General features: G+C 41.8%; 2 protein-coding genes across 4 annotated transcripts; one reads left to right on the top strand and one right to left on the bottom strand.

Moving 5' to 3' along the window:
- The first annotated feature begins 8595 nt into the window (after nt 1-8595).
- Nucleotides 8596-9329, top strand: LOC125359271 (mitochondrial fission 1 protein-like). The gene is given in 2 exon segments (XM_048356921.1): nt 8596-8822; nt 8824-9329. Coding segments are annotated over 2 exon segments (459 nt in total). The 5' UTR covers nt 8596-8666; the 3' UTR covers nt 9127-9329.
- Nucleotides 9330-13911: 4582 nt separating this feature from the next.
- Ccdc190 (coiled-coil domain containing 190) lies at nt 13912-22761 on the bottom strand. 3 transcript variants are annotated; one of them, XM_048357348.1, is made up of 4 exons: nt 22676-22761; nt 20721-21021; nt 14986-15103; nt 13912-14742 (listed from the first exon to the last, which is right to left on the bottom strand). In XM_048357348.1, exons 2-4 carry the CDS (start codon nt 20911-20913, stop codon nt 14196-14198), a joined length of 858 nt encoding a protein of 285 aa, XP_048213305.1. In that variant the 5' UTR covers nt 20914-21021; nt 22676-22761; the 3' UTR covers nt 13912-14195. The 3 variants fall into 3 exon arrangements, with proteins under 3 accessions (XP_048213305.1, XP_048213304.1, XP_048213306.1); XM_048357347.1 differs by having other exon boundaries at nt 20721-20960; XM_048357349.1 differs by having other exon boundaries at nt 13912-14709; nt 20721-20960.
- Nucleotides 22762-23507: the final 746 nt, after the last annotated feature.

Below are 23507 nucleotides of genomic sequence, written 5' to 3'. Positions count from 1 at the left end.
ATTGACATATACTATTCACTCATTTTCTGTGGTCAGTCACATAAGACCACAGGGTAGGTGAATTACAGAGAAAGAAACTTTTCCTGCTGGTACATCTGAAGCCAAATAGATTTTGTGATCAGTCAAAATAATGTAGTCAAAATAATGTTTTGTGATGTAGTCAAAATAATGTTGGAACCACTGGCTAGAAATTTGGACAACAAATATCGGAGCCTTCTTCACTGCAGTAATAGGCAACATTTAAAATCTCCCCCAGAATCTTTTTTTTTCTTTTTTCTTTTTTGCCAGTCCTGGGCCTTGGACTCAGGGCCTGAACACTGTCCCTGGCTTCTTTTTGCTCAAGGCTAGCTAGCACTCTGCCACTTGAGCCACAGCACCACTTCTGGCCGTTTTCTATATATGTGGTGCTGGGGAATCGAACCCAGGGCTTCATGTATATGAGGCCATCACTTTACCACTAGGCCATATTCCCAACCCATTCGCCAGAATCTTTGTTCAGAGTTATTTTCATGATTGCCTTTGTATGTCCTGTGGCATAGTTGGTCTTAAGACACAGAGGTGATCTTGGTTTATTGGAGGTGCACCCAGGATAATCACATGAACCATTCAAAGCAGAAGGGGTGAAGTCACATCAGAGAAGTTAGAAGCTACAGCAGGTGCTCTTTTATGGATCCTAAAGAAGAACCTACCATATTGTGGAAAGGACTACAAGAAAAGGGATGGGTGTAGTCTCTGAAGGCTGAAGATGGTACCTCAGTTGATAGGTGGACAGGACATAAGAACCACAGACCTAGCAGATGAGTTGCTGAATTCTGCCTAGTGCCTGAGTGAACTTGAAAGCAGAATCTATCACTTAATTTTAGCTCATTGAGATCCTAAGGTTTTTAGCCCAGATTGGACCGTGAGTCTTGTTATAATGTGCTGGGCTTCTGACTGAGAGAACTGAGGGATTGTCTTTCGTTGCTCAACTTGTAATAATTTGTTATAAAACAGAAGATGAATACAATTCCTTATGCCAAAATAAATTCTGTATGGAATAATGATTAATAAATATGATAACAAAAGTCCAATATTTTATGCTAAAATAATTACAAATAAAATATAAATTAACTAAAAATATGGATAGTATCTATGAGAGCAAATGGTAATGATTCCAGTATTTAAAGAATGCACTCAAATTACTCATCAATTTTAGATGCTTAATCTCATCTATAATAAAAAAATGAACTCAAATTAAAATACATGAGTATTTCATTTCACTTTTATCAGTAAACATCAAAAGGTTTCTTTTGGGTGGGAATAACAGGCACTTACATGTAATTTTTATGATGTAAATAATTGAGTCCTTTGAAGAGCAACTTGACAGTATCAATCACAATTTAAAATGTACACACCTTAGCAACTCTACTTTTCCAAATTTATCCTAAAGATAACTCATAAATGTACAAAATGACAAGGCCACTGTTACTTATCCAGAACTCCCAGTGCTGAATATGCTTCAAAACTTAAAACTGCTTGGATTTTAGAAAGATAACGTTGATGCAACAATACAGTGTGTTTTGTAACAACTCTAGTGGGAGTTGGGTTAACAACCTATAATCAAACCCCGTTATATGTCAGCAAAAAAGATACATGAATTCACATTAGGCAGTATAAATAAAGACTATAAATAGCCTCATATCAGTTCAGCTATAGTTTAGATGCTGAATGAATGTGCCAAACTTTTGAAAAGACTCAGTTTTCTAAGCTGTCTGGGCTTTGGAATTGCAGATAAGGGATTTTAAACTTGTAGAACATTTATTACAGCCTATTTTCCCCTTTAACAGCAAAAGAGTAGAAGAACTTATGTATCTTTATCCAGCCTCTAGAGTTCTGGGAAAGAATGATGTCACATCTATAAAATATATGAAAAGTAATAAAAGTTATAAGAAGAGTAACCTTAAGAAAGACGAAGTAAGTATATACAAAAAGTGGATTAGGTGAATAAAAGAAGATACTATATTGTGAAATGTATATTTTTGTCTTTATGTGTAACACACACAAATACATAATCACAACTCAGAATCAGGGAGAATATATATATATATATATATATATATATATACAAACCCCTGAGTTTTGTGATGATGACGGTGGAGAAATGAGCTAATCAAAGAAAGAGAAGTGCTAAACAGTCTTTCCACTCCATTCTGGTATTGAAGTTGTACTTCATACATTACATTGCATTTTTGTTGTCAGACACATATGACTCAGAAAAAATAAAACTCTAGAATTTCATATGGTTAGTTCACGTTTAGTTCTCTGGACCTCTGACATTAGAGTCCACTGTCCTCGTGGAAAGATGGCTCTGAGAAACAGAGACAAAGAAATGAAAATCTTCCATGGAGGTTCCGTTTTAAGTGTAGGCAGCTGAAGTGGATGACTTGTTTTGCATGATAAAATTATAGATAATTGTGATAGTACATACAATTCCTTATCAAGATCTAGATTATATTCTGCTTGTGCTCTTAAAATAAAAACATCAAGAAGAAAAAGAAAACACCATTTGCATTGCTAACTGCTCAGTGAAATGGAGAGATGAAAGGAGAGGAGAAATTAGAATATGACTGCAACCATGACAGTGTCTCTATTTTCATATTCAGAATGAAAGGAAAACCAATTGAGATAATGATACATTTTTAGTAAGTGGCCCCCAACAAAGCCAAACACAAACTCAGCACAACTGTGGCCTGTGAGTGGGAGATGCGCCTGGAAGCTTCTTGGAACAAGATAGCTTCCAGGACAGGTTTGCAGTTCTGGATGCTGTGTGCCTCTTGACCAGCAGAGGTCACCCTCACCCTGCAGCTTCACTGCCAAGGTTGGCAATCTAATCCAGGAGCTGAATCAGGTCAGGGGCAGCCCTTGGGCTCAGGGGAGGAGAGGATCTGAGTCGAGTGTAGGTGGAAAGAAATTTTCCGCTGGAAACTGTGGCCGGTGATGCTTCTGTGTTCCATTTCTTTGCCCACCGTGTCGGTGATAAGGAATGTGGTGTGGGCATGGGGGTGAGGTGAGCCATTAGAGGACCAGGGTTCAGGAGTTTGGTGACTTTAACCCTTTACTTTGTCCTTCTACCTGAACCAGCCCAAGGGTCCTTAGGGAACTGAGTCAATCTGTCTTTAGGGACATGAGTCTGGCCACCACACAGATCCTAGTAAACATCCAGGCATTGTGAACAAGGGCGGCCATCCATCCCAGGCTGACCTCCTGAGGTGTGGTCCTGACTCATGACTTATGAATGTGAGGGGTGCAAAATCCACTTCCATGTAAACTCCCCACTCCTATGTTGCCTGTTGTTTAGACCGCTAATCCTCTTATAGGAGAGGAGTTCATTGGAACAGTCTCTCTTCCCCGTTTTCTCTGCCTGTCTTCTCCAGCCCTCTCATTCAGATAGGTAGGGCACTTAGCAACATTTGTATCCTGGGAAGTCTATTACTGCAAAAAATTAGTATTGTAAATACAAGTTCTTCCCTTAAGACTGCCCTTGAGTTAATGCAGCTCCAAATGGTCCCTTCTGTAAGGGGCCTCTATCCAGACTAGAACACATGACATTCACAGCACTGGCAATCACCATAGCAACTATGGGAGGCAAACATCAGGGCCCACATGGCTATTATTCACCCAAGACTTGATTGTAGCCAGGAAGAGGAGCATAAGAGAGATTCATATGGTGATCTTTTTCAGCTTTCCATGGTTGCTTGGCTTTCTCTTCACTATCTGGAGTTTTACCACATAGAAGCAGTCTTCTCTGTTGAGGTTCATGAAGCCACATTGCTATGTTGGATGGAATATGCGTCCATGTATACTTCCTGTCAGAGAATATCAGATGAGGCATTTCTTCTTACTAATTTATAGCACTAGCACTAGCAGTTGCCCTTCCTTTGCGAAAGGGAATTCCCCTTCTTTCCTCTTAGGCTCATTTGAAAAATGTTCATTTCTTTTCCCCTTTGACTCCTGTGTCTCTAGCACCTCACTGTTATGCTGTCTAGTGACATGCTTGAGACACAGGGTGTCTCAGGATAGCCCAGCCCGGTCCAAATCCTGATCTCTCTTTTTGTTCTTTGCTTCATCCCTTACAGGGTTTAAGGTGTTTTTAATTCTGTGCCTCTGTGCCCTTGGTTCTTCCTCCTTGTTCTGAAAGACATTCTGAGATTGCCGATAACTTCTTCATAGCAAGAGTGTTTGCCTGTCACAGATTTCTCTCAGACCCAGCCTCATTCTCAATGTTAGGTTTCCTGTGTTGTTTCAGTTGAGCCAATGGAAACATGTCCTGGAATACACACTTCCCAGATTCAGTTCTTTCTCCTAGCTCAAATCACAAAGCTTTGACCAGCTTATTCTGGAAGTGTCCAGTCCTGGACCAGTGTGCTAGCCTCCGTGCCTCCCCTTGCAGACATCCATCCCCCTGGCACTTTCTTCCACATGATTCTTAAAAGTAGGTGGTGCTTTAACCTCTGCACATCCAGTTTCTGTTACCTTACTGTTTGAAAGTCAATGTTTTCATTTTTATGCTGGTCTTCCTTTCATTGCTACCTCCATTTGTTGCATAGTCTATAAGTGTTGTGACAAATGTGCTCTTTGGTGTTGGGGAGTCCTTTCAGTTTGTCTTTCTACTCTTCTTTGAAGCCAGTTGCTTTTACTTGTCCTGAGGAAACTAAGTTGGAGTGTCTTATTTGTTTTCTCTTTTCAGGAAATTTGAGGTTTGGCTGGAGCTACAATTGTCAAGGGAGACTTTAGACTCAGTTCTCCATGAAGAGAAAGAAGGTCATGATAGGATGCTCTTTTCTGACAAGTCTGCTGGCTTTCTTGATGAATAAGAACTCAAGCAGGACATTCAAGTAAAACACATGCTATAGATAGGTGTCATGTTTCACAGATATGGAACAGATCTCGGAAGATCTCGGAAGTTCACATACTACTAATGGAAAGTCTTAGGATGGCCTGAAATTTCCCATAAATTAAACTGTGATCAGAGCCCTCTGGGCCGGGACTTTCTGCTTTAGTTATTTTACATCTGACATTGACTGATGCGTTGAAGATTGACTTTAGATTTTCATCAACTAGGAACTGAGTAGTTCTGAAAGTAAGGCATTAACATAGTTCTCTCAGCTCTTCTGAGTAAGACTCACTCCTTTGAAGGAGGGGAGGAATCTGGGGTTGATATTTATAGAATGCTTACCGCATTATCTGTGTATGGTAGTTACATTATTAGTGTTTATTAAAATAAATTAAAAATAAATAAGTAATGAGTCACTGAGGGCTGTGGTATTGAGCATAAGCCTTTCACCTGACTGTTCCCAGAAGGATTCATGAGGTTCTTATTTAACCACACAAGGAGTTCAACAGGAGATCTGCTTGAAGCGTGACCACACTTTTGCACTGCTCACTAAGGGCAGAAAGGCAATAGCACCTTTTATTTGGGGCACAGGCCAAATGTGGATTATTTCATTTTCATTGAAACTTTCTACTCCTTAATTTAATGACTCTAAGATTACAAATAAAATTCAAATGCAAATCAATTAATGATAACATGAGACACACAACTGTGAACTGTCACAGTGATATCTACTAGGACTGTACTGAGAATTGAATCAAGTAAGTTAAAATTAAGATCGAAAGGAATAAATGTTCTTAAATTGTCAAAAGTCAAAAGAAATCCTCAAACTTTAAACCATTAGAAGATACTGAAGGGACCCTGCAGTGGCTGAAAGAAATGACTAAAAGTCCAACGTACCACTAGACGAGATAACATAGCTCAAGTTCATCGATAAACACTTTGTGCAGACTGAGATGTTCAGGGTTGGGATCCGGGTGAAGTGTCTCTGGGTGATCCAGGTGAGTGTGCCCATTTCAGTCTTCTCCAGTGTATGAAGCTTCTACCTCAAATGGCTCCCCCAGTCATTCCTTCTTCGGTAGACACCCAGCATAGCAGCCTATTGGCTTATGTCAGAAGTTTCTAGAAGGTAGAGACATTCTTGGTCAGTATCAGTTTCTTTTATACAGTGGACATTCAACATGATTGCTAAACTGATCTCTGGTTTCAATGGAAGTTGAGAGAACATACTTTGGTTGCTGTTATGCATATGAGCATGACTTCATAAATACCTGGTAAATCAACATTCTCACAGTGCCCCTTTCTGCAACCTGGGGTCTGTATCCCAGTGCACTGTACCCACTAGCAAATCTGACACATAAAATTCTGCCTCTGGCGATGCGACTGTCACCCATCACTGCTGGTGAATGAGAAATATGTCCTAATTGGGAAAAAAAGTGCGTTTCTGTGGGATCCTAGAAGATCAGGCTTAGGTTGGGGAAATGAAGATGTAAGTTGCAGGGCTGGGAATATGGGCTAGTGGTAGAGTGCTTGCCTCATATACATGAAGCCCCGGGTTCGATTCCTCAGTACCACATATAATGGAAAAAGGCCAGAAGTGGCGCTGTGGCTCAAGTGGCAGAGTGCTAACCTTGAGAAAAAAGAAGCCAGGGACAGTGCTCAGGCCCTGAGTTCAAGCCCCAGGACTGGCAAAAAAAAAAGAGAAGATGTAAGTTGCAAGTTTTTGGCATTTTCAAGTTGAAAAGTAAAGGTCCTCCCTCTATTTGGTCGATTGTGGAGGGTTCCACATGAGGCGGATTTATGGGGCAGTTTGCTTTTGCTCACACAGTGCTTTTGGAAGCAGCAGGCCTCCACAGGTTCCACCAGGTGCAATGCAAGCATCTTAGCTCTTACTGTCTCTCACTAGCCAGGATGGATTCCCTCAGGCTGGCTGGCTGGCTCTCAGGAACACAGAAATGGGGGGGGGGGGGGACAATTTCCACTTCAAGTAGGAATTGTTCATTCTTTTTAAGGAAGTTCACTTGCCAAAGTGTGTTCTGCGGGAATCCTGTTCTGCAAGATTTTAGTATAACGGAAGGAAAGCAAAGCAGAAAACAAAAGGAAGAAAGGGAGGAAGAGAAGAAGGGAGGGAGAAAGAGAACAAGGAACAAAAACAAAAAAGTGGGAGAAAGACCAAAAGGGAGGAAGGGAAGGAGGAAGCAAGGGAGAGATAGAGGGAAAAAGAAGGGAAAGTGGAAGAAAGCAGACAGAAAGGGAATGGGAAGTGAAAGAAGGAAGAATGTGAGGAAGGATGAGAGAGAAAGAAGGATGAAGGGAGAAAAGAGAGAGGGCTAGAGAAAGGGCAAAAAGAAGAATGGGAGGGAGGGATAGAAGAAAGGAAGGGAGCAAGGAATAGAGGAAGGGAGAGAGGAAAAGAAAGAAGGGAAGAAGGAAGGAGAGAGATGGAGAAGTAGAGAGAGGGAAGAAAGAAGGGAAGGAAGAAGGAGAGAGGAATGGAAGAAGGGAGTAGTGGAGGGAGGAAGGAAAGGAAAGTTTCCATGGGAATAGATCTTTACTATGAACCTCGTCAAGATCCTTGCTATGCTACTATCACTTTATCATGAGTGATTCCCTAGAATGGAAATAATAAGATACAGTTTATCTCAAACGTATGTCAGCATACCCTTTTTGAAGGCATCTGCTGGCAAGAATGCTCTGTGAATATACATCCGACTCTATTGTCTATCCGTCCCTTAACAGAACTCAAAAGGTCTTTAGCACTGTTGTTGTAAGTCACTTTCTTCTTCTTCCTTTTCTTCTTCAACAGAGCTTAGAAAAAAGGAAGAAATATGGTAGCAGTGCAGTCTCTTAGTGGGTAAACTATGTATATAATTTTAGCCCTTTGTAACATTTTTGGACTTTCCAAATACCTATGGTCAACATATATTACTTACTAAATCATAAAAATGATTAAATAAAAATTACATCTTTGTGAACTGTGGCTAAACTGCCAAGGATACTGCTACCAGCTAATGAGTGATTTATTTCCCTCTTTTCCTTTGCTTAGCCATCCTCTTCCAGGGGGATTCTTGCACAATGGAATAGAAGCTGTTGGCAAGTGCAAGGATCTTAGAATCATTGACTCAGTGACCCAAGAGCAGCTGCCAATCGAGTTATCTGCCAATGTTTCTGTGTCATGTGACATGATGGGGACCACAGTGCGTCCTCCATATTCACATGGTGATGCAGCCCTCACCCCCACCTCTTTGTGAGCAGTCGCAGGGCCTCCTCTCTCTTCACTTTGCATCAATGGTAAGCCCAGCAGTGCCTCTTCCTAGCAGGTGTTTCCTAAATGTTGGATGATTAAAAGTATGTGAAGAAACTCAGGTGAAGGAGCATCTGTATTTAGAGTGAGAAACCTTCAATGGACTTTTCTGTAAACTTGTCTTTCCTTTTGAAAATCTCTGGGAAAATAATAAGCAAGCTACAGAGGGTGGTCATGTTCTATACATTTATAGTAGTGGAAAATTAGCCAAGAGCTAGGTATTTATAGTTGTTCATGCTGAGAGAGCCCAGGGAGGCATAGATGATCACCAGTAATTGCACGCGCGTGTGCACACATACACGGTGTGAAATTAAGGATATCAAAATCAACTTAGGGAACCTAAATTTTGATAAGGACATGGGAAGCAGTGAGAGTCAAAGACTTTCTTTTAAAAAATCTTTGTATTTTTGAGTGCCTCTCTGCCCCTGCACCGGACCATGGAGACTGTGATCCTGTAGAGTCCGTGGTGTGAGGACTGAGGGGGCTGCGGCCATGGAGGCCGTGCTGAACGACCTTGTGTCTGTGGAGGATCTGAAGAAGTTTGAGAAGAAACTCCAGTCTGAGCAGGCGGCGGGCTCCGTGTCCAAGAGCACGCAGTTCGAGTACGTCTGGTGCCTGGTGCGGAGCAAGTACAGCGATGACATCCGCCCGGGGCCTCGCGCTGCTGGAGGAGCTGCTGCCCAAAGGGAGCAAGGAGGAGCAGCGGGATTATGTCTTCTACCTGGCTGTGGGGAACTACAGGCTCAAGGAATATGAAAAGGTGCTGAAGTACGTGCGGGGACTGCTACAGACAGAGCCGCCGAACAACCAGGCCAAGGAACTGGAGCGGCTCATTGACAAGGCCATGAAGAAAGACGGCCTGGTCGGCATGGCCATTGTGGGCGGCATGGCCCTGGGTGTGGCAGGCCTGGCCGGACTCATCGGGCTGGCTGTGTCCAAGTCTAAATCCTGAAGGAAGCCGGACCTGCTCCTCAGCCCCAGGCACCTGAGAGGCAGAGAGGACGTGAGGGGCCCTGGCCATCCTTGCCAGCCCTCTCCCTACCCTCTCTCTGTGCTCTTGTCATTGTCCCCCGTGGCCTTCCATCCCTGCCCCATCCACTTGTGATCTAGCCTGTCCTGTGCTGTGGGATGAGTGTAAATAGACATGGGCCATGGCTTGGAAAAAAAAAATCTTTGTATTTTTATTGTGAAGATGATGTACAGAGGGGTTGCAGGTACATAAGTAAGGTAATGAGTACATTTCTTCTGGAACAGTGTTACCCCTCCCTCATTTTCTCCTGCGTTTTCTCCTCCCCTCCCCCAGGTTGTACAGTTCATTTCCAACATAGTGTCTTATGAGTGTTGCTGTTGCACTGGTTCAGCCTTTATCCTTTGTCTCACCATTTCTGTGATTCCTCTTCCCAACCCCAAATCAAATAAACTTATATACAATACAAAGGGTACTGAAATAAATAAATAAATAAATAACAGTGACAACCGGGGGTAAGCCAAAGTGGATGGTGAGGAATAAAAGAAAAAAGAAAGAATGGCATACAGTGCAGTAAGGAAAAAACGGAAACCGTTGTTTCCATATCTTGTAGTTCATTCCGATTGACATCATTTTGTGGAGCAGAGCCGGAGCTCTCGCAGTGCAGGTGAGAGCGGTTGGGTGAGGAAGGCTTCGCGCATGGATAGAGTGAACCGAGTTATACTTGGGCGGAAGGAAACAGCTGTGCTGGGTTGTCTCCTAAATAACTTTTGAGGACATCGCTAATGCATGTGTCCTATTTCCTTCCCATTCTTTCATCCTATTTCCCCCCCTATATTTTCACTGGGGAAACAAGAAAGGAGGAAAAAGGGATTTGAGAGATTCAATCAGCATAGGTGGTCAATGACACAGTCTTTTTTTTTTTTTACCCCATTGTCAAACATTCACATTCCTATTTCCCGATCTTCTGAGTCCACTCATCAAATAGGACAACCACAAGCTTTGGAAACAATTATCTACATTTCCAAGATGGTCAGTTATTTTCACTCTGTTCTACAAAAACAGTTCTATATAAAAAATGAGGAGGGATGTATTGCTAGTCTGCAAAAAAAATCATTTGATCTTTACTATATTTAAAGCTCACTGTAGTAAAGCTTCTTGCTTTCTGTTTTTTTTTTTAACTCTTGTATTTGATATGGCCATTGATTTGGAGAGAAAGTTGGGGAACAGAGTGGGTTGCTTTCTCTCACAAACACCAGTTAGTCAGATGTCCTATTGGGTTAGCTCACTGGTCTAATGCACAGTTTGCAAACTGACTGCTAGTATACCAGTTATGCCTGGTTCTGGTCTCTTGATGAAAAGACAGGACCTGTAACACAAAGGTGCTTAATATACTTATGGATTGAATGCATGAGTGAATGAATAACCGAATTCCTAAGAAGGAGGGCAATGGGTGTTTTATCCTGACAGACAGCTGCCATATTGCATATAATATCTTAGTTCTGTATCTCAATCTTAATACAATTCAGGCCCTGAATTATATTAAAGCAGATAAAACTAATGAGAGAAAATGAGTGGTAGGGGGAAAGATTAGTTCCTGGAACAAAAAGAATGATTTGCCCATAGCCATGGCATGGATAAGAGTTAAAATCCAGGCCAAGAGTGATTCCTGGCTAGATTTTGTGTCCTTGATGTGCACCCCCCCATCTTCATGTCAGCAATTCCTGCTGGATTCCCAGCCTCTAATTCCTTCAGTCCAGTTTTTTCTCTCATTACTAATTTCTGCTAGAAAGACTGAGAGAATGAGCAAAGTGGTCCCCACACCCAGTTTACTTTCCACATCAAGATGGCTACGTGTCCAATGAGCTCAGCCTTCCCAGCTATTCCAAGGCCTTCCTGAGGGGAAGTGCCCTCAGCATTCCTCAGCCTGGGAAGTAGCCCTGTCTTTCCTGCAGATGTCCAATCCAGGAACCCATATGCCATCTTACAATCCCATCTTCCTTGTCCCTTAGGACTTAAGCAACCACCAGATCCTCTGAGCAGTTTTCCTTATAAACAAGATTCAAATCTGCTTCTACTCTTCATCTGCATCATCAAGACCCTCCATCTGGGCTGGGAATATGGCCTACTGGCAAGAGTGCTTGCCTCCCATACATGAAGCCCTGGGTTCGATTCCTCAGCATATATATAGAAAATGGCCAGAAGTGGCGCTGTGGCTCAAGTGGTAGAGTGCTAGCCTTGAGCAAAAAGGGGACAGTGCTTAGGCCCTGAGTCCAAGCCCCAGGACTGCAAAAAAAAAAAAAAAAAAAAGAAGGAGACCCTCCATCTGTTGCTTATTGATCATGTCTACTGTTTTACCCCAATCTGATCCCGGCTTCAGGTGGGCCTATAACTTCTCTTCCTTCAATACCGAGAAGTAGCTAGACCCAGAAAAGGGCTGTACTCCTTACCAGCTAGGTTTGTTTGCTTTCTCTCCTAGCTTTTAGCCCCCTTTCTCTGGATGTTTTGGTGATAAATCATATTGTCACCTAAAATATGAAGCTTTTCCTGATCTTTTACTCGATTCCCCAGCTTCATCTATTGCTCATTATTTCCTATGCCTCCTCCTCAGCCTGAGGCAGAACACCCTCAGAAGTTCAGGAAATTACACCCAGGCACCACTGTGTCTAAAGGAAGAAAGCAAGTGTTTCCTCTAGGTCTTTTTTTTCTTAGGAATGAGGGTTCTTTTCCAAGAAATCCTCAGAGGACTTTCCCTCATGTTTAATTGGCAAAGGTTGAGTCACATGCCCTTTTCAGAATGAGTTACTGGCAGGTGGAACAGAATGACTGTGATTAGCTACATTTAATCATTTGGGGGTGGATGTAGGAAAGAGATAAAAAGTGGTGGCAGCCTCAACTGAACTTGTTCTGAGGGCTGTTAATGCTGCTAGATGGTAGCCTCCCTGAGACCAGGGAAGGAAGAAAGGTTTTTATTACATTATATGGGAGGGGAGTCAACAGGGACTTTGCATCTGTACAGACACAGGCTTGCTCTCCACTTCTCCACTTGGTATCTGTTCAGAATCTACTGGGCCTCTGAAGTTCAAGTCTCTGTCCTTCAGATTTTTCACCTGTCAGGTGAAGTGGAGACTACATCTGGCTATCCTAGATAGAAGCTGGACAGCCACAGAATTTCCTTCCCTTATCATTTCTGTCATTTATACTCTGTATTTTTTGAATGAGGTCATTGCTGCATTTGTGTGTGTGTGTGTGTGTGTGTGTGTGTGTGTGTGTGTATGCTTGTGATTATGTGTATTCATACCTTGGAAGAAATGGATGAAACTATCCCCTATGAAACATGGCTTTTCTGTTATTACTTTCTGGAATTTATGAGATCTTTGTCGACAATTTGACTTGTATGCTATATAAAAAAGCTTGCCTCAATCTAGTTTTTATTCTATAATAGTGTCTCCAGTGTGTCCTTTGTGACTTACCATAGTCCCTGGAGATGAATTATGCAGCAAGTTTTTGTGGTTATAGCATTCAGGGCAAATCAGCACGCTCTTTAGACATTTACACTGACATTGATCACAGTAAAGTCTTAGAGAAGTCCAATGCAGGGAAAGTTACTTTCTTGGTTTAACCTGTTAACTTATTACAGTTCTGAGTCTTTTTTAGAATCCAATAATAGTTAGCAAAAAACCCTTGAAAAACAACTGGAGAAATTAGTCTACTAACAAACTTCTAGCCCTCAGGTTAGACCTGTGGTCTTCACCACTTGGGGGCAACATGGGCACACATGGGATGAACAAACTCTGTACTCCAAAATTAATTAATGAGAAATTCACTGGATACAAGCATTTTGATTTTGAAGAAGTTATTTCACACATTGGGACTAATGGTGCACCCCTAAAATCTCTCTCAATTTCAATGCTTTAGTGGAAAACTCTCTCAGTTTTCCATTCTAGCACAAACACCAGTTATTTCTGTTACTGAAAGAAGTTTTGACTGTCCATTTGTTGTAATGTTTGGAATTAAATATAAAAGATGGGTGCGCTGTGGTCTTTGAGCTAGGGCTTCTGGTCTCTCTGTGCTGGAATATATTTTCCTGCATGGGAATTCTTTCCAGTCTCTGGTGAGTTGGTTATGAGGCAAAAGGAAAGTAAGTATAGGTTTTCATAATGATAGAATATCTACTGGGTCTCAGTTGGTATGGGGAAAACTACTCATTACTGCTCAGCCTCCTGAGTGCTGGGATTACAGGCATACATCACTATGCTCAACTTGAAACCAATAAGTTTTAAAGCAAACTCTAATTTGAGATGGTTCTTGATAAAGGTAATGTGAATTTGACAGAGCACTGGGAGAGGATGAAAAACTTTTGACATATTTTGACTTCAGTAGATGGGGAATCAAACAGGCTGTTTATTTTCTTTTATTAGGATCTCAAAAGTTTGGGGCAAGCAGTTTGAAGTGGGAAAGAGAATAATAATAATGGAGCCAGCTGGAAAGGAAGAAGTGGAAGGACAGAGAGGAGAAATGAAGTCTTAAAAAAGGGGAAATGTGTGGAAAGAAATGGGCTTTACTTATAAATCACATCACAGGATGTACATACTTTCAATTGAGTTCCCATGCATACCACATTGTGAAACTAAAACAAGAGCTACTGTGCCAGCAGGTGGCGCCATAAGCATCTCATAAAAACAGGAGGAATGAAAGCAGGATTCCATACTTTTCCTTGAAGAAAAGTCCAGTCATCAACATACATTTATACTTTTGGCGCCATTAGAAAGCCATGTTTACAAATTAATTTCTTTTCCAAAGATTTATCCCTCCTTTTAATTTTATATTCTAGCCATGTTCAATTAAATTTCTCTCAATGTGAGATACCCCAATGGATTTAAAATTGCCACACACTACTTCTGTTTATTTATTTCTCTGCATTACATACTCATACTGTGTTTATTTGAGCCAGCAACTTCCTTAGTGATTGTCTGTAATTTTGTTGGAGTATATTAATAGCTAGAGAGGTTGGGATTTAGATGTAACTGTTTTCTCAACTAATCCAGTCCTGTTTAGGACCATGAAGATTCTCCATGGCCAAAGATCTCCCGAATGCTAAGCAACCTCTCTGACTCAGGGGGCACCCTGTGCCGGAGATAGTGAGCATTTTTGGCTTTTGCAAACAACTCTAAGTAGGTTGTGTTTGTGGACTCATCTTGGAAGCTTCCTGCATATTCCATCGACTCTTGGAGATTTTGTTTACCATCATTCCTTCCTGGCTTTGGGTCAGCACTGAGGGATCTGGTCTCCTCAGTATGCGGCATTGGGCTATCACCAACTGGATTGGAGCCATGGTCTTGCTTTGCAGAAACCTCTTGATCTTGACATGGATCAGAGATGCCCTTGTTGGTGTCTATGCCCTCTGGTAGAGTTACTGAATGGTCCTCCCTGGCTGATGGTTTCTCTTCTTCTGTGAAGCAGGAACTGATGCCACTTGGAGATTGCTGCTGTTCTTTGCCCCTCAAGGGGTCTTTCATCTGGCACTTGGTTTTGTGTATTTCTTGTGTCACATTGGCCCCCAATGCTCTGGGAAAGGGGGTAAAAAAAAAGGAGATATCTCTGAAAACTGATGAAGGGGTTCATATTAGATCTTTCTGGTGTGCATCATAGCCCCTTCAAGATGACATCAGTTGAAGAGCTAAAATGGTAAGAACAGGTGAAGGGTAGGAACAGGAAGTGACCTTATGGTAAAAACAGGAAGTGACCTTGTGGAGAAAAAAATTTGTGCTTAAGAAGGAGAAGAAGGTAGTAGAGATCAGCAGGGAGGTTGATGCCATAGCTATGAGTTTAATAATTTCTTACCTAGTTTTAGGCTCTGGGATGCTGTGCTTCTGTCTTCCCTGAGGCAAGAATGTGGAGACTTGTAGCCTTTTCTGAATTCCAGTTTTAAAATCACAGGAGAATCTTTTTTTGAGGATCTCTGCTTTGACTTAATTAATAAATTAGTTACTTAATTTACAGTTTAACAAAATGCATACCAGGAAGCTGGAACATGTGTTGTGTGTGGAGAAGGGGGCATATGAGCAGAGTGAGGAAAGGTAAGCAAAGTCAGTCATAATATTCAATGTACACATATGATAATGGAACTGGGTAATATGAGGGGATAGGTGGGGTTGGGAGAGGTGGTGGAGAATGATGGAAGGGGTGACATCAATCAACATGCATTGTACGTACAAACTGACATGTTGAATCAAAATCCCTTTGTACAACCACTTAAAGTTTAACAAAAACAAGTGTGTTAACATGGGCTGGGTTGTTGTCCTCCTAGAATTTCACACGTTTAAGTCCTAATCTTCAATTTCTCAGACTGTGGTTTTATTTGGAAATAGGCTCCTTACAATGATGATCAAGTTAAAATGAGTTCACGGGATGGGTTCTAACCTGGGATGATGGGTTGTCCTTGTGAAAATAGCAACTTGAAAAGAGACACTTGGGGAGAGCACTATGTGAGGAGAGGGGCATGGGAGGAGACCCCATCCACAGCCACAGGAAAGGGACGGCAGCAGCTCCTCCCTTTTCCCCCACAGAAGAGCCAGTCCTGCCCACACAGAGATTTGGACTTCTAGATTCCAGAACTGGGAGACATGAAGTTTGCTTAGTTAACTCATCCAGGTATAGGGTCCTAGATAATGAATGCAATTGGAAAAGATGAGACAGGGAGCTAGAAAGAAGGCTTCCAGGAAACTAATGAATGGGGGGTTTCCAGATAAGCACTCAGTTGTGTCAGCACTAGGGGTAAAGAAAAGGAAAATTTTTTTTTTCCTATTATCAAACTGAATTACAGGGAGGTTACAGTTTCATACCTTAGGCATTGGATACATTTCTTGTACTGTTTGTTACCTCGTCCCTCGTTCCCCCTCCCCCCTCCCCCTTTCTCTCCCCCCATCATGAGTTGTTCAGTTCATTTACACCAAACAGTTTTGCAAGTATTACTTTTGTAGTTGTTTGTCTTTTTTTTACCCCGTGTCTCTCGAATTTGGTATTCCCTTTCAATTTCCTAGTTCTAATACCAGTATACACGGTTTCCAATATACTCAGATAAGATACAGAGATAGTGTAGGCACAACCACAAGAGGGTGATACAAGAAGATCATCAATAATTGAAGCTGCAGTTACACATGGCACGTTGAAAGTAGTTACAACTGTGATATAACAATCATTTCCATAACATGGAGTTCATTTCACTTAGCATTATCTTATTTGTTGATAAGGGTATAGGCTGTTCATAGGGTATAGGTATGGGCTCTTGTGATCCTCTGCTGTGACTTGCCTAAACCTGTGCTAATTATTCCCTATAAAGGAGACCATAGAGTCCATGTTTCTTTGGGTCTGGCTCACTTAGTATAATTTTTTCCAAGTCCTTCCATTTCCTTACAAATGGGGTAATGTCATTCTTTCTGATAAAGGCATAAAATTCCATTGTGTATATGTACCATATTTTCCTGATCCATTCGTCTACTGAGGGGCATCTGGGTTGGTTCCAGATTCTAGTTATTACAAATTGTGCTGCGATGAACATTGTTGTGCTGGTGATTTTGTTTGTGGTCTTTTGGATAGATACCCAAAAGTGGGGCTGCTGGGTCATAGGGGAGTTCTATGTTTAGCCTTCTCAGGAATCTCCATACTGCTTGCCAGAGTGGCTGAACCAGTTTACATTCCCACCAGCAATGAAGTAGGCTTCCCTTTTGGCCACATCCCCTCCAACAATTGTTATTGTTAGTTTTCTTGATATAGGACATTCTTACTGGGGTGAGATGGAAGAAAAGGAAAATCTTAATGCTGGTCCCTAAGTAAACTTTACTTAGAGTATGTCAAAGAGAACTAGAAACAGGGAGATCAGAGGTCTAAACTGCCTTGGTTTATGTAGGTTTTATTTGTTTTTCTTGGCAAGCACAGTATTTTCAAAAATGAAATGTCTGGGTTGGGAGCATTTTGTCTCAGGCACTGCAATTATGTGACTTCCTCTCCAGAGTCTGCCATGACCAACCATGCTCAGATGGCTCTCCCTCTCCCTGAGGGAGCTTTCATCTTTCCTGTAGTTGTGGCTGCTACTGAGGACCCAGTTCTTTTCAGGACATCTTACAAGTTGATCATTGGGAATTGAAAAATCTTGCATTTGTTTGCTTTGCTTTAGTAGTAATAAATTCCTTAAAGTTCCAGTGGGTTAGGGGTGGGATGGTAGAGCATTTCTCTAACCTGCACAATGCCTTGGGTTTGATGCTCAGTAGTATGGATAAAGTAGATTTCATCCTTCAGGGTTTGTAGTAGAGAAACTGAATGTTCAAATGTGTGTGTGTGTGTGTGTGTGTGTGTGTGTGTGTGTGTGTGAGAGAGAGAGAGAGAGAGAGAGAGATGAAATGATTTCATGCTTCCTGTAGTCATGGCTGCTACTGAGGACCCAGTTTGTTTCAGGACATCTTACAAGTTGATCATTGGGAATTGAAATCTTGCATTTGTTTGCTTTAGTAGGAATGAGTTTCTTAAATCTCCATTGGGTTAGTGGTGGGGTGGTAGAGCATTTATCTAACCTGCACAATGCCTTGGTTTGATACTCAGTAGTACTGATAAAGTTTCTGCAGCGGTTCTTAGATACAAAGCAGAGGGAGTATGATTGTATCATGAATCCAGAACTTAAATTAAATTCATATTCTTTCATTCAAATGTTTCTTTGTGAAGTAATCAGGAGAAGCAATAGTCAGTCCTTTATGAGCCTTTTTCTTTATCCTCTCCTTAGAGATATTTGGGAGTATTTTCTATGGAAGAACCAAACCTATTCCCTATAAATGAAAAGGTTTTGTGCTACTTCTAGCTAAGCTACTTTTCTGAAGTTGAGGGTTATAGTGTGTGTCAAAGGGTTCACACATCTCTTCTCTGCAGTATGGTCTTTCCACTCTCTGCAAAGGCATGGCACTGCCATATCCACATGCTTTGCCCCATTGATCCATACATTTGAAACTCTGCTTTGTGGCAAGCAATATACTCTGGTGGGCATACAACCCATCACAAAGCTCTGCTAATTCAATTTCCTAAATGTCCCAAGGTCTGATTTCTTCACTCTCCTCATCTGACCAGTGCCATATTTTAGGATTTCAGATCATGACCTTCATTTGGAGTTCTTTCAAGCAGGTCTCTACTCTGAATATAATATGAGTCTAATTTTTTTTTTGCTGGTCCTGCAGCTTGAACTTGCCCTGGGTGCTATTCCTTGTCTCCTTGTGCTCAAGGCTAGTGCTCTACCACTGAGCTGCAATGCCACTTCTGGCTTTTTTTGAGTAGTTTATTGTAGATAAGCGTCTCATGGGGACTTTTCTGCCTAGGCTGGCTTTGAATCATGATCCTCAGATCTCAGCCTCCTGAGTAACTAGAATTATAAGTATGAAACACTGGAGCCGGGATCCCTGAGTATTTTTCTTAAGCACTGTAGACATAGGGCACGCTCTCTCTCTTTCTCTCTCTCTCTCTCTCACATGCACAAATACACACACACATATTTGAACATTCAGTTTCTCTACTACAAACCCTGAAGGATGAAATCTAGATTCTTTTTGCAAGATCTGTGAATATATTTATGATTTGAGGCACTGTCTATCCTGTGTGGATCCTGGAAACTGTACATGAATCTTTCCAGCCACCCTTCATCTGCAATAACTATTTGGAGCAAGCCATGATCATTGATGTTCCTTTCTTCCGGAAGTGGCCCCACTCATCCCTCCTCCCTATCGCCCCCACATTCTCTTCCTACTTGTGGATTCTTCTCACACTGCCTCTCCTGGGACATCTTACATAAGGGTCCTTTGACAGACATAGGATGCTTACAATACTCCTGCCCTACTTTGTCAACAACTCTAATTTAGTGATTAGGATGTTTGAAGATAATGTTGTGTAAGCAAAGCTACCTCCAACTGAAATATGAGCATCTCTAGGACACTGGCCTTATTTTCTCAGATTTCTGTTCCAGCCTCTCTCTGAATGGTTGTAATCATGTTTTGTGATGTCTGGTCTGAAAAACATCTGATGCAGAGTAATATGCCTTTGTATTTTTGAGTTTAATTTCTAACGTGCTACTGAAAAACTGTAAGATGAGGACTGGCAATACACCTGTTTAAAAAAATTCCACTAATGAGCATATAATTGAGTATGGACAGTGGTTTTGTGAAATGGATTATGGAAAGCCACTGTCTAATAACCACTGATGCAGTAGGTGATATTTCCTTTTTCTGTCCCTAATTTGCCTCTCCTGGAGTCTGAGACATATAGAACACAGAAACATAAAGAATGTGGAGAGAGTTCATGGAAAATTGAGTCTAAATTTCTTTTGTCCTTGTTGTGGCTGGGGAAAATGCTCTGCTCAGCAAAGGACAGCCATCTCCCTCTGGTCTGGCCTTTTATTTGAATGAGCACTTGGTACCCACTGTTTTTTTGTAATTCTCTGAGACTTAAAATGAAAATTCACCAAATGTCTTCTAAGATTATTTCCCAGCATGTAAAGTCTCCTTCTGGGTTGATTTAAGCATTCGTTGCAGGGGAAATGAAAACAGAGGCATTCAGTGCAATCAGTAGTCATCTTCTAAACCCAGAAATACTTAAAGATAATTAGAAATAACTGAAGGGTAAAAATAATTCCCAGGAAAAATATTTTGTCATTACTCATGGCTTTTGTGGTCTGTTAAACTGTAGATCTGAAAGGCTTCCTATCCTACCAAACCATCTGCTCCTTCTAGAGCCTACCTTATCATTGTGCTTGCCTCAAAGAGGAAGCAATACAGTCATGAAGATGAGAGATTGTCTATGCTATGCTACAACTTGAAGTAATAGTAAAATTTAGTTGTTCTAATGACAGAGAAAGAGAACCAGTTTCTGCAAACTACAATGGAGGATTTTTTTTTTTACCAAAACAGTAGGAGAGTTCAATTCAGTAATAAGTTTGTATTGCTGATCCCAGCAGACGTGTCTTTAGTATTTCCTAGTTTAGCTGCTACTCCAACTGGGCACTGACTCCTTAAGTATGTCCATGTCACATTTGAGGAAGCTGAGGTTATAATCCCAGACAAAAGTCTCTCTCTCCCTCAGATCTAAACATTCTGTTCATAAAATGGACAAGGACAGTGACTCATTGTAGTAAGCCACTCAGTAAACGATTACTAGATTGCAAACAGAAAAGGAAGGCATGGCATTGAGTCAGTTCAGATCCAGTGAAAGGAAAGAAGAATGCAAAGCAAAATGAGAAAGTGGAAATAGAAGAGCTGAAGTAAGAGAGAACACATTTGAAAGATGCCATCACTGGCAGCCTGAGAAGTGTTAAACCTTCTAACCCCAGACCTGTGGGATCCAAGGAGGGAGGGAATGAGGGCATGGAAGGTGGAGGTGGGATCAAATCCAGATGATGAAGGAAATTCTTGCTCTGCTAGTATTCTAGCTCTTGAAGGGCCCCTGTGGTAAGTAAGGCTCTCACTGTCTCCTCAGCAAGATGGTGGGCTCTGCCAGTCACCCCTTACCTGCCTCTGCAGGAGATGGCTCCCCAGTCCCACCGACCTTACCTTGCTGCAGCCTCTGCAGTTCTTTCTGGAGCTGTTTCTGCTCCCAGGCCAGTGATTTCATGCGGTAGAGACAGATGTCCTCCAGTCTCTGCACTCTTAGGTTGAGTCTGGCTTCCGCTTGCTTGGCATTCTTCCTCTCCAAATCAATATTATACAGTGGTCCCCTGACCATGGTCCTCTCCATCCTCTTCATGGGCTAGAGACAATGCAACAAGGTCCTCCCAGGCCACCTCAACTCACCTGATGAAATACGGCGGAGAGGCTGACCACTGCCATTGCATTGGCAGCCAGGGTTTAAAGACTGAATTTTTGAAGCCACAGCTACTTAATCAGAGGGAGGCACTGTTGGTAAATGCTGCCTGTAGTAAAATGGGTTACAGATTGACACAAAAGGATGGAGGGTGAATAATTTCCCTGAGTCACAGCCTCTTTACCAGTTAAACAGTGACAGACAACAGCCCCAATCAGATGCCATGAAGATCAGAGAAGTGTAGGAACTACTCTTTGGTGAAGAAAATGAAGAGCTTGTTCAGAGGTCCAGAGGGATTTGGGGGCTTAGGACACAGATTATTTGGGGCCCCCTTCAGTTCATCTATTCATGCATAGACAGGCTTATTCATCCTCTAATTCTGCCATGTGCTTGAGCTATGTTGCGATTCATAACTTTGGCCTCTAATAATTCAGGACAGTTAAATCTCAAAGAGTGGACAGAAAGTTCTATGGAAACATCCCAGGTGATGATTGGAGAAAGAAAATGATGTTATATACACACACACACGCATGTATACATATATGGACATATCCATATTTATATACACATATATACATACATCTATCTATCATCTATCTATCTATCTGTCTGTCTGTCTGTCTATCCTCTATCTATGAATTTTATTCATACCTTAGGAAGAATGATACTAGGTCATTTGAGGGGAAATGGATGGATCTGGAAAAATATGTGAAATAAAGTAAGTCAGGTTCATATTTTCTCTCATATGTGAAAGTTAGACCTAAACAACAGATTATATATATGTATATGTATGTAGACATACAGAGGGTCAACAATATTAATATATTGACTAAATATATGCAAATGTATTAACTAGTGCATAATATATACAGGGGAGGATTCCAGTGATGTAACTCTTTTAAACAACTAACTCACAGTTTAATATATACAGGGGAGGATTCCAGTGGTGTAACTCTTTTAAACAACTAACTCACAGTTTAACAATATGAACACCAGGAAGCTAGAAACATGTATTGTTGTGGGAGTGGGGAATGAGATCAAGGGGAGATGGCCAGATGAATGGAGAGAGGAAAGATGGGTGAGTGCAGTCATAATATTCAATGTACATAAGTGAAAATGGATCCAGGAAAATTGAAGGAGTGGGTGAGGTTGAGAAAGATGGGGAGAAGGATGAAAGGGGCAACATTGATCAAGATGCACTGTATGCATAACTTGACATGTTGAATTGAAACTCCTTTGTGCAATTACTGAAATAGAATATGAAAAGTAAAACGAGAAATCGGCAGAGTGAGGTTTACTGATTACAAATAGAACAGCATAAAAATGAAATAGTGGCACAGGGAAAATCAGATGGGGCCTTAATGCCTCTTCCTGCTCATGTCCATCTTTGAGACTTTACATCCTTTCTACCCTTCACATACCCTGATGCCCAAACCCCCACTGGACTCCTGTCTCCTTCAAGTTCCACAAGAGTAACATCCAACACCAAGGGAGACATCTTTCATGTCCTACACTCATCCCACAGTGATCAGCACAACATGGGGACAGGATATAATTAGATTGCTAACGATAATGCCTTGATGGTAATTATACAGAAAAAAAAGGTTAGCATAAGACAGAGACGACTGTCATAGACCAGCCACTAGATTTAGACCCTAAATAGCAGACTAAACTTCCATTGAAGAACCAGGTAAGTAGCACTTACCTACACATGCAGGGTTCTCAGCTCCTTTCTTTTGCTAGGTTAGGCTGAGTCAATGTGGGTGGGAGCCTTGTGTGAGGAGGGGCAGGAACGGGGACCATTGGAGAAGGCTGTGAAGGAGAACATTGACACAGTGGAAAGCTCTCTTCTTGCCTCCTTAACTCCCTGATCTGGAATGCTATTTCCTTGGGCCATGGGCACCATTCCCTGCTCTAAGGCATTCTGGGAGTGAAGGAAGGCAGCCAGCTTCCAGCCTCACAGGGCCCCAGTGCTGCTCCTGCTTAGTTCTTGGCGGTGTCCATGGGAGCTAAGAATGAAAGCAAGAACGCCTTACTGGATTCTCTCTCTCTCTCTCTCTCTCTCTCTCTCTCTCTCTCTCTCTCTCTCTCTCTCTCTCTCTCTCTCTCTCTCTCTGTGTGTGTGTGTCTCTGTCTCTCTCTCTCTCTTTTCTGTCTCTCTTTCTCTTTTAAATCTCTTTCTCATCTTTCACCATGTTCTTCTTCCGTAACTCTCACTCTTGCTTCTTGGAAACCATGTCAGACCCCCTCCCCCCTCCCCCCCAAGCAAAGCACTTTTTTTTCCTCCTGTGATTGTGCACATTTCATGAAGGAGAGTCCTCAATTTGTTTAATCTGTGTTATTGCACAATGTACTGTTCCCAGGCTACCCTCCCTGTTTAGTGCTCTTCAGAGCTTATTCAGCTTTTCAAGGTGGTACAAACAAGCATTAATAAAATGCATTTAAAAAAATCAACGTGTGTGCTCTGATGTGGCTAGCTGTGGTGGAAGTGAGGAGGCAGAGTGGGACTACTGCTTACATAACAAGATGCTGGGAGG

Source organism: Perognathus longimembris, chromosome 11 (genome assembly GCF_023159225.1).
Source record: "Perognathus longimembris pacificus isolate PPM17 chromosome 11, ASM2315922v1, whole genome shotgun sequence".
Taxonomy (NCBI): Eukaryota; Metazoa; Chordata; class Mammalia; order Rodentia; family Heteromyidae; genus Perognathus; species Perognathus longimembris.
Note: the sequence above shows the minus strand (reverse complement) of the source record. Positions and strands in the feature narration are given on the sequence as shown.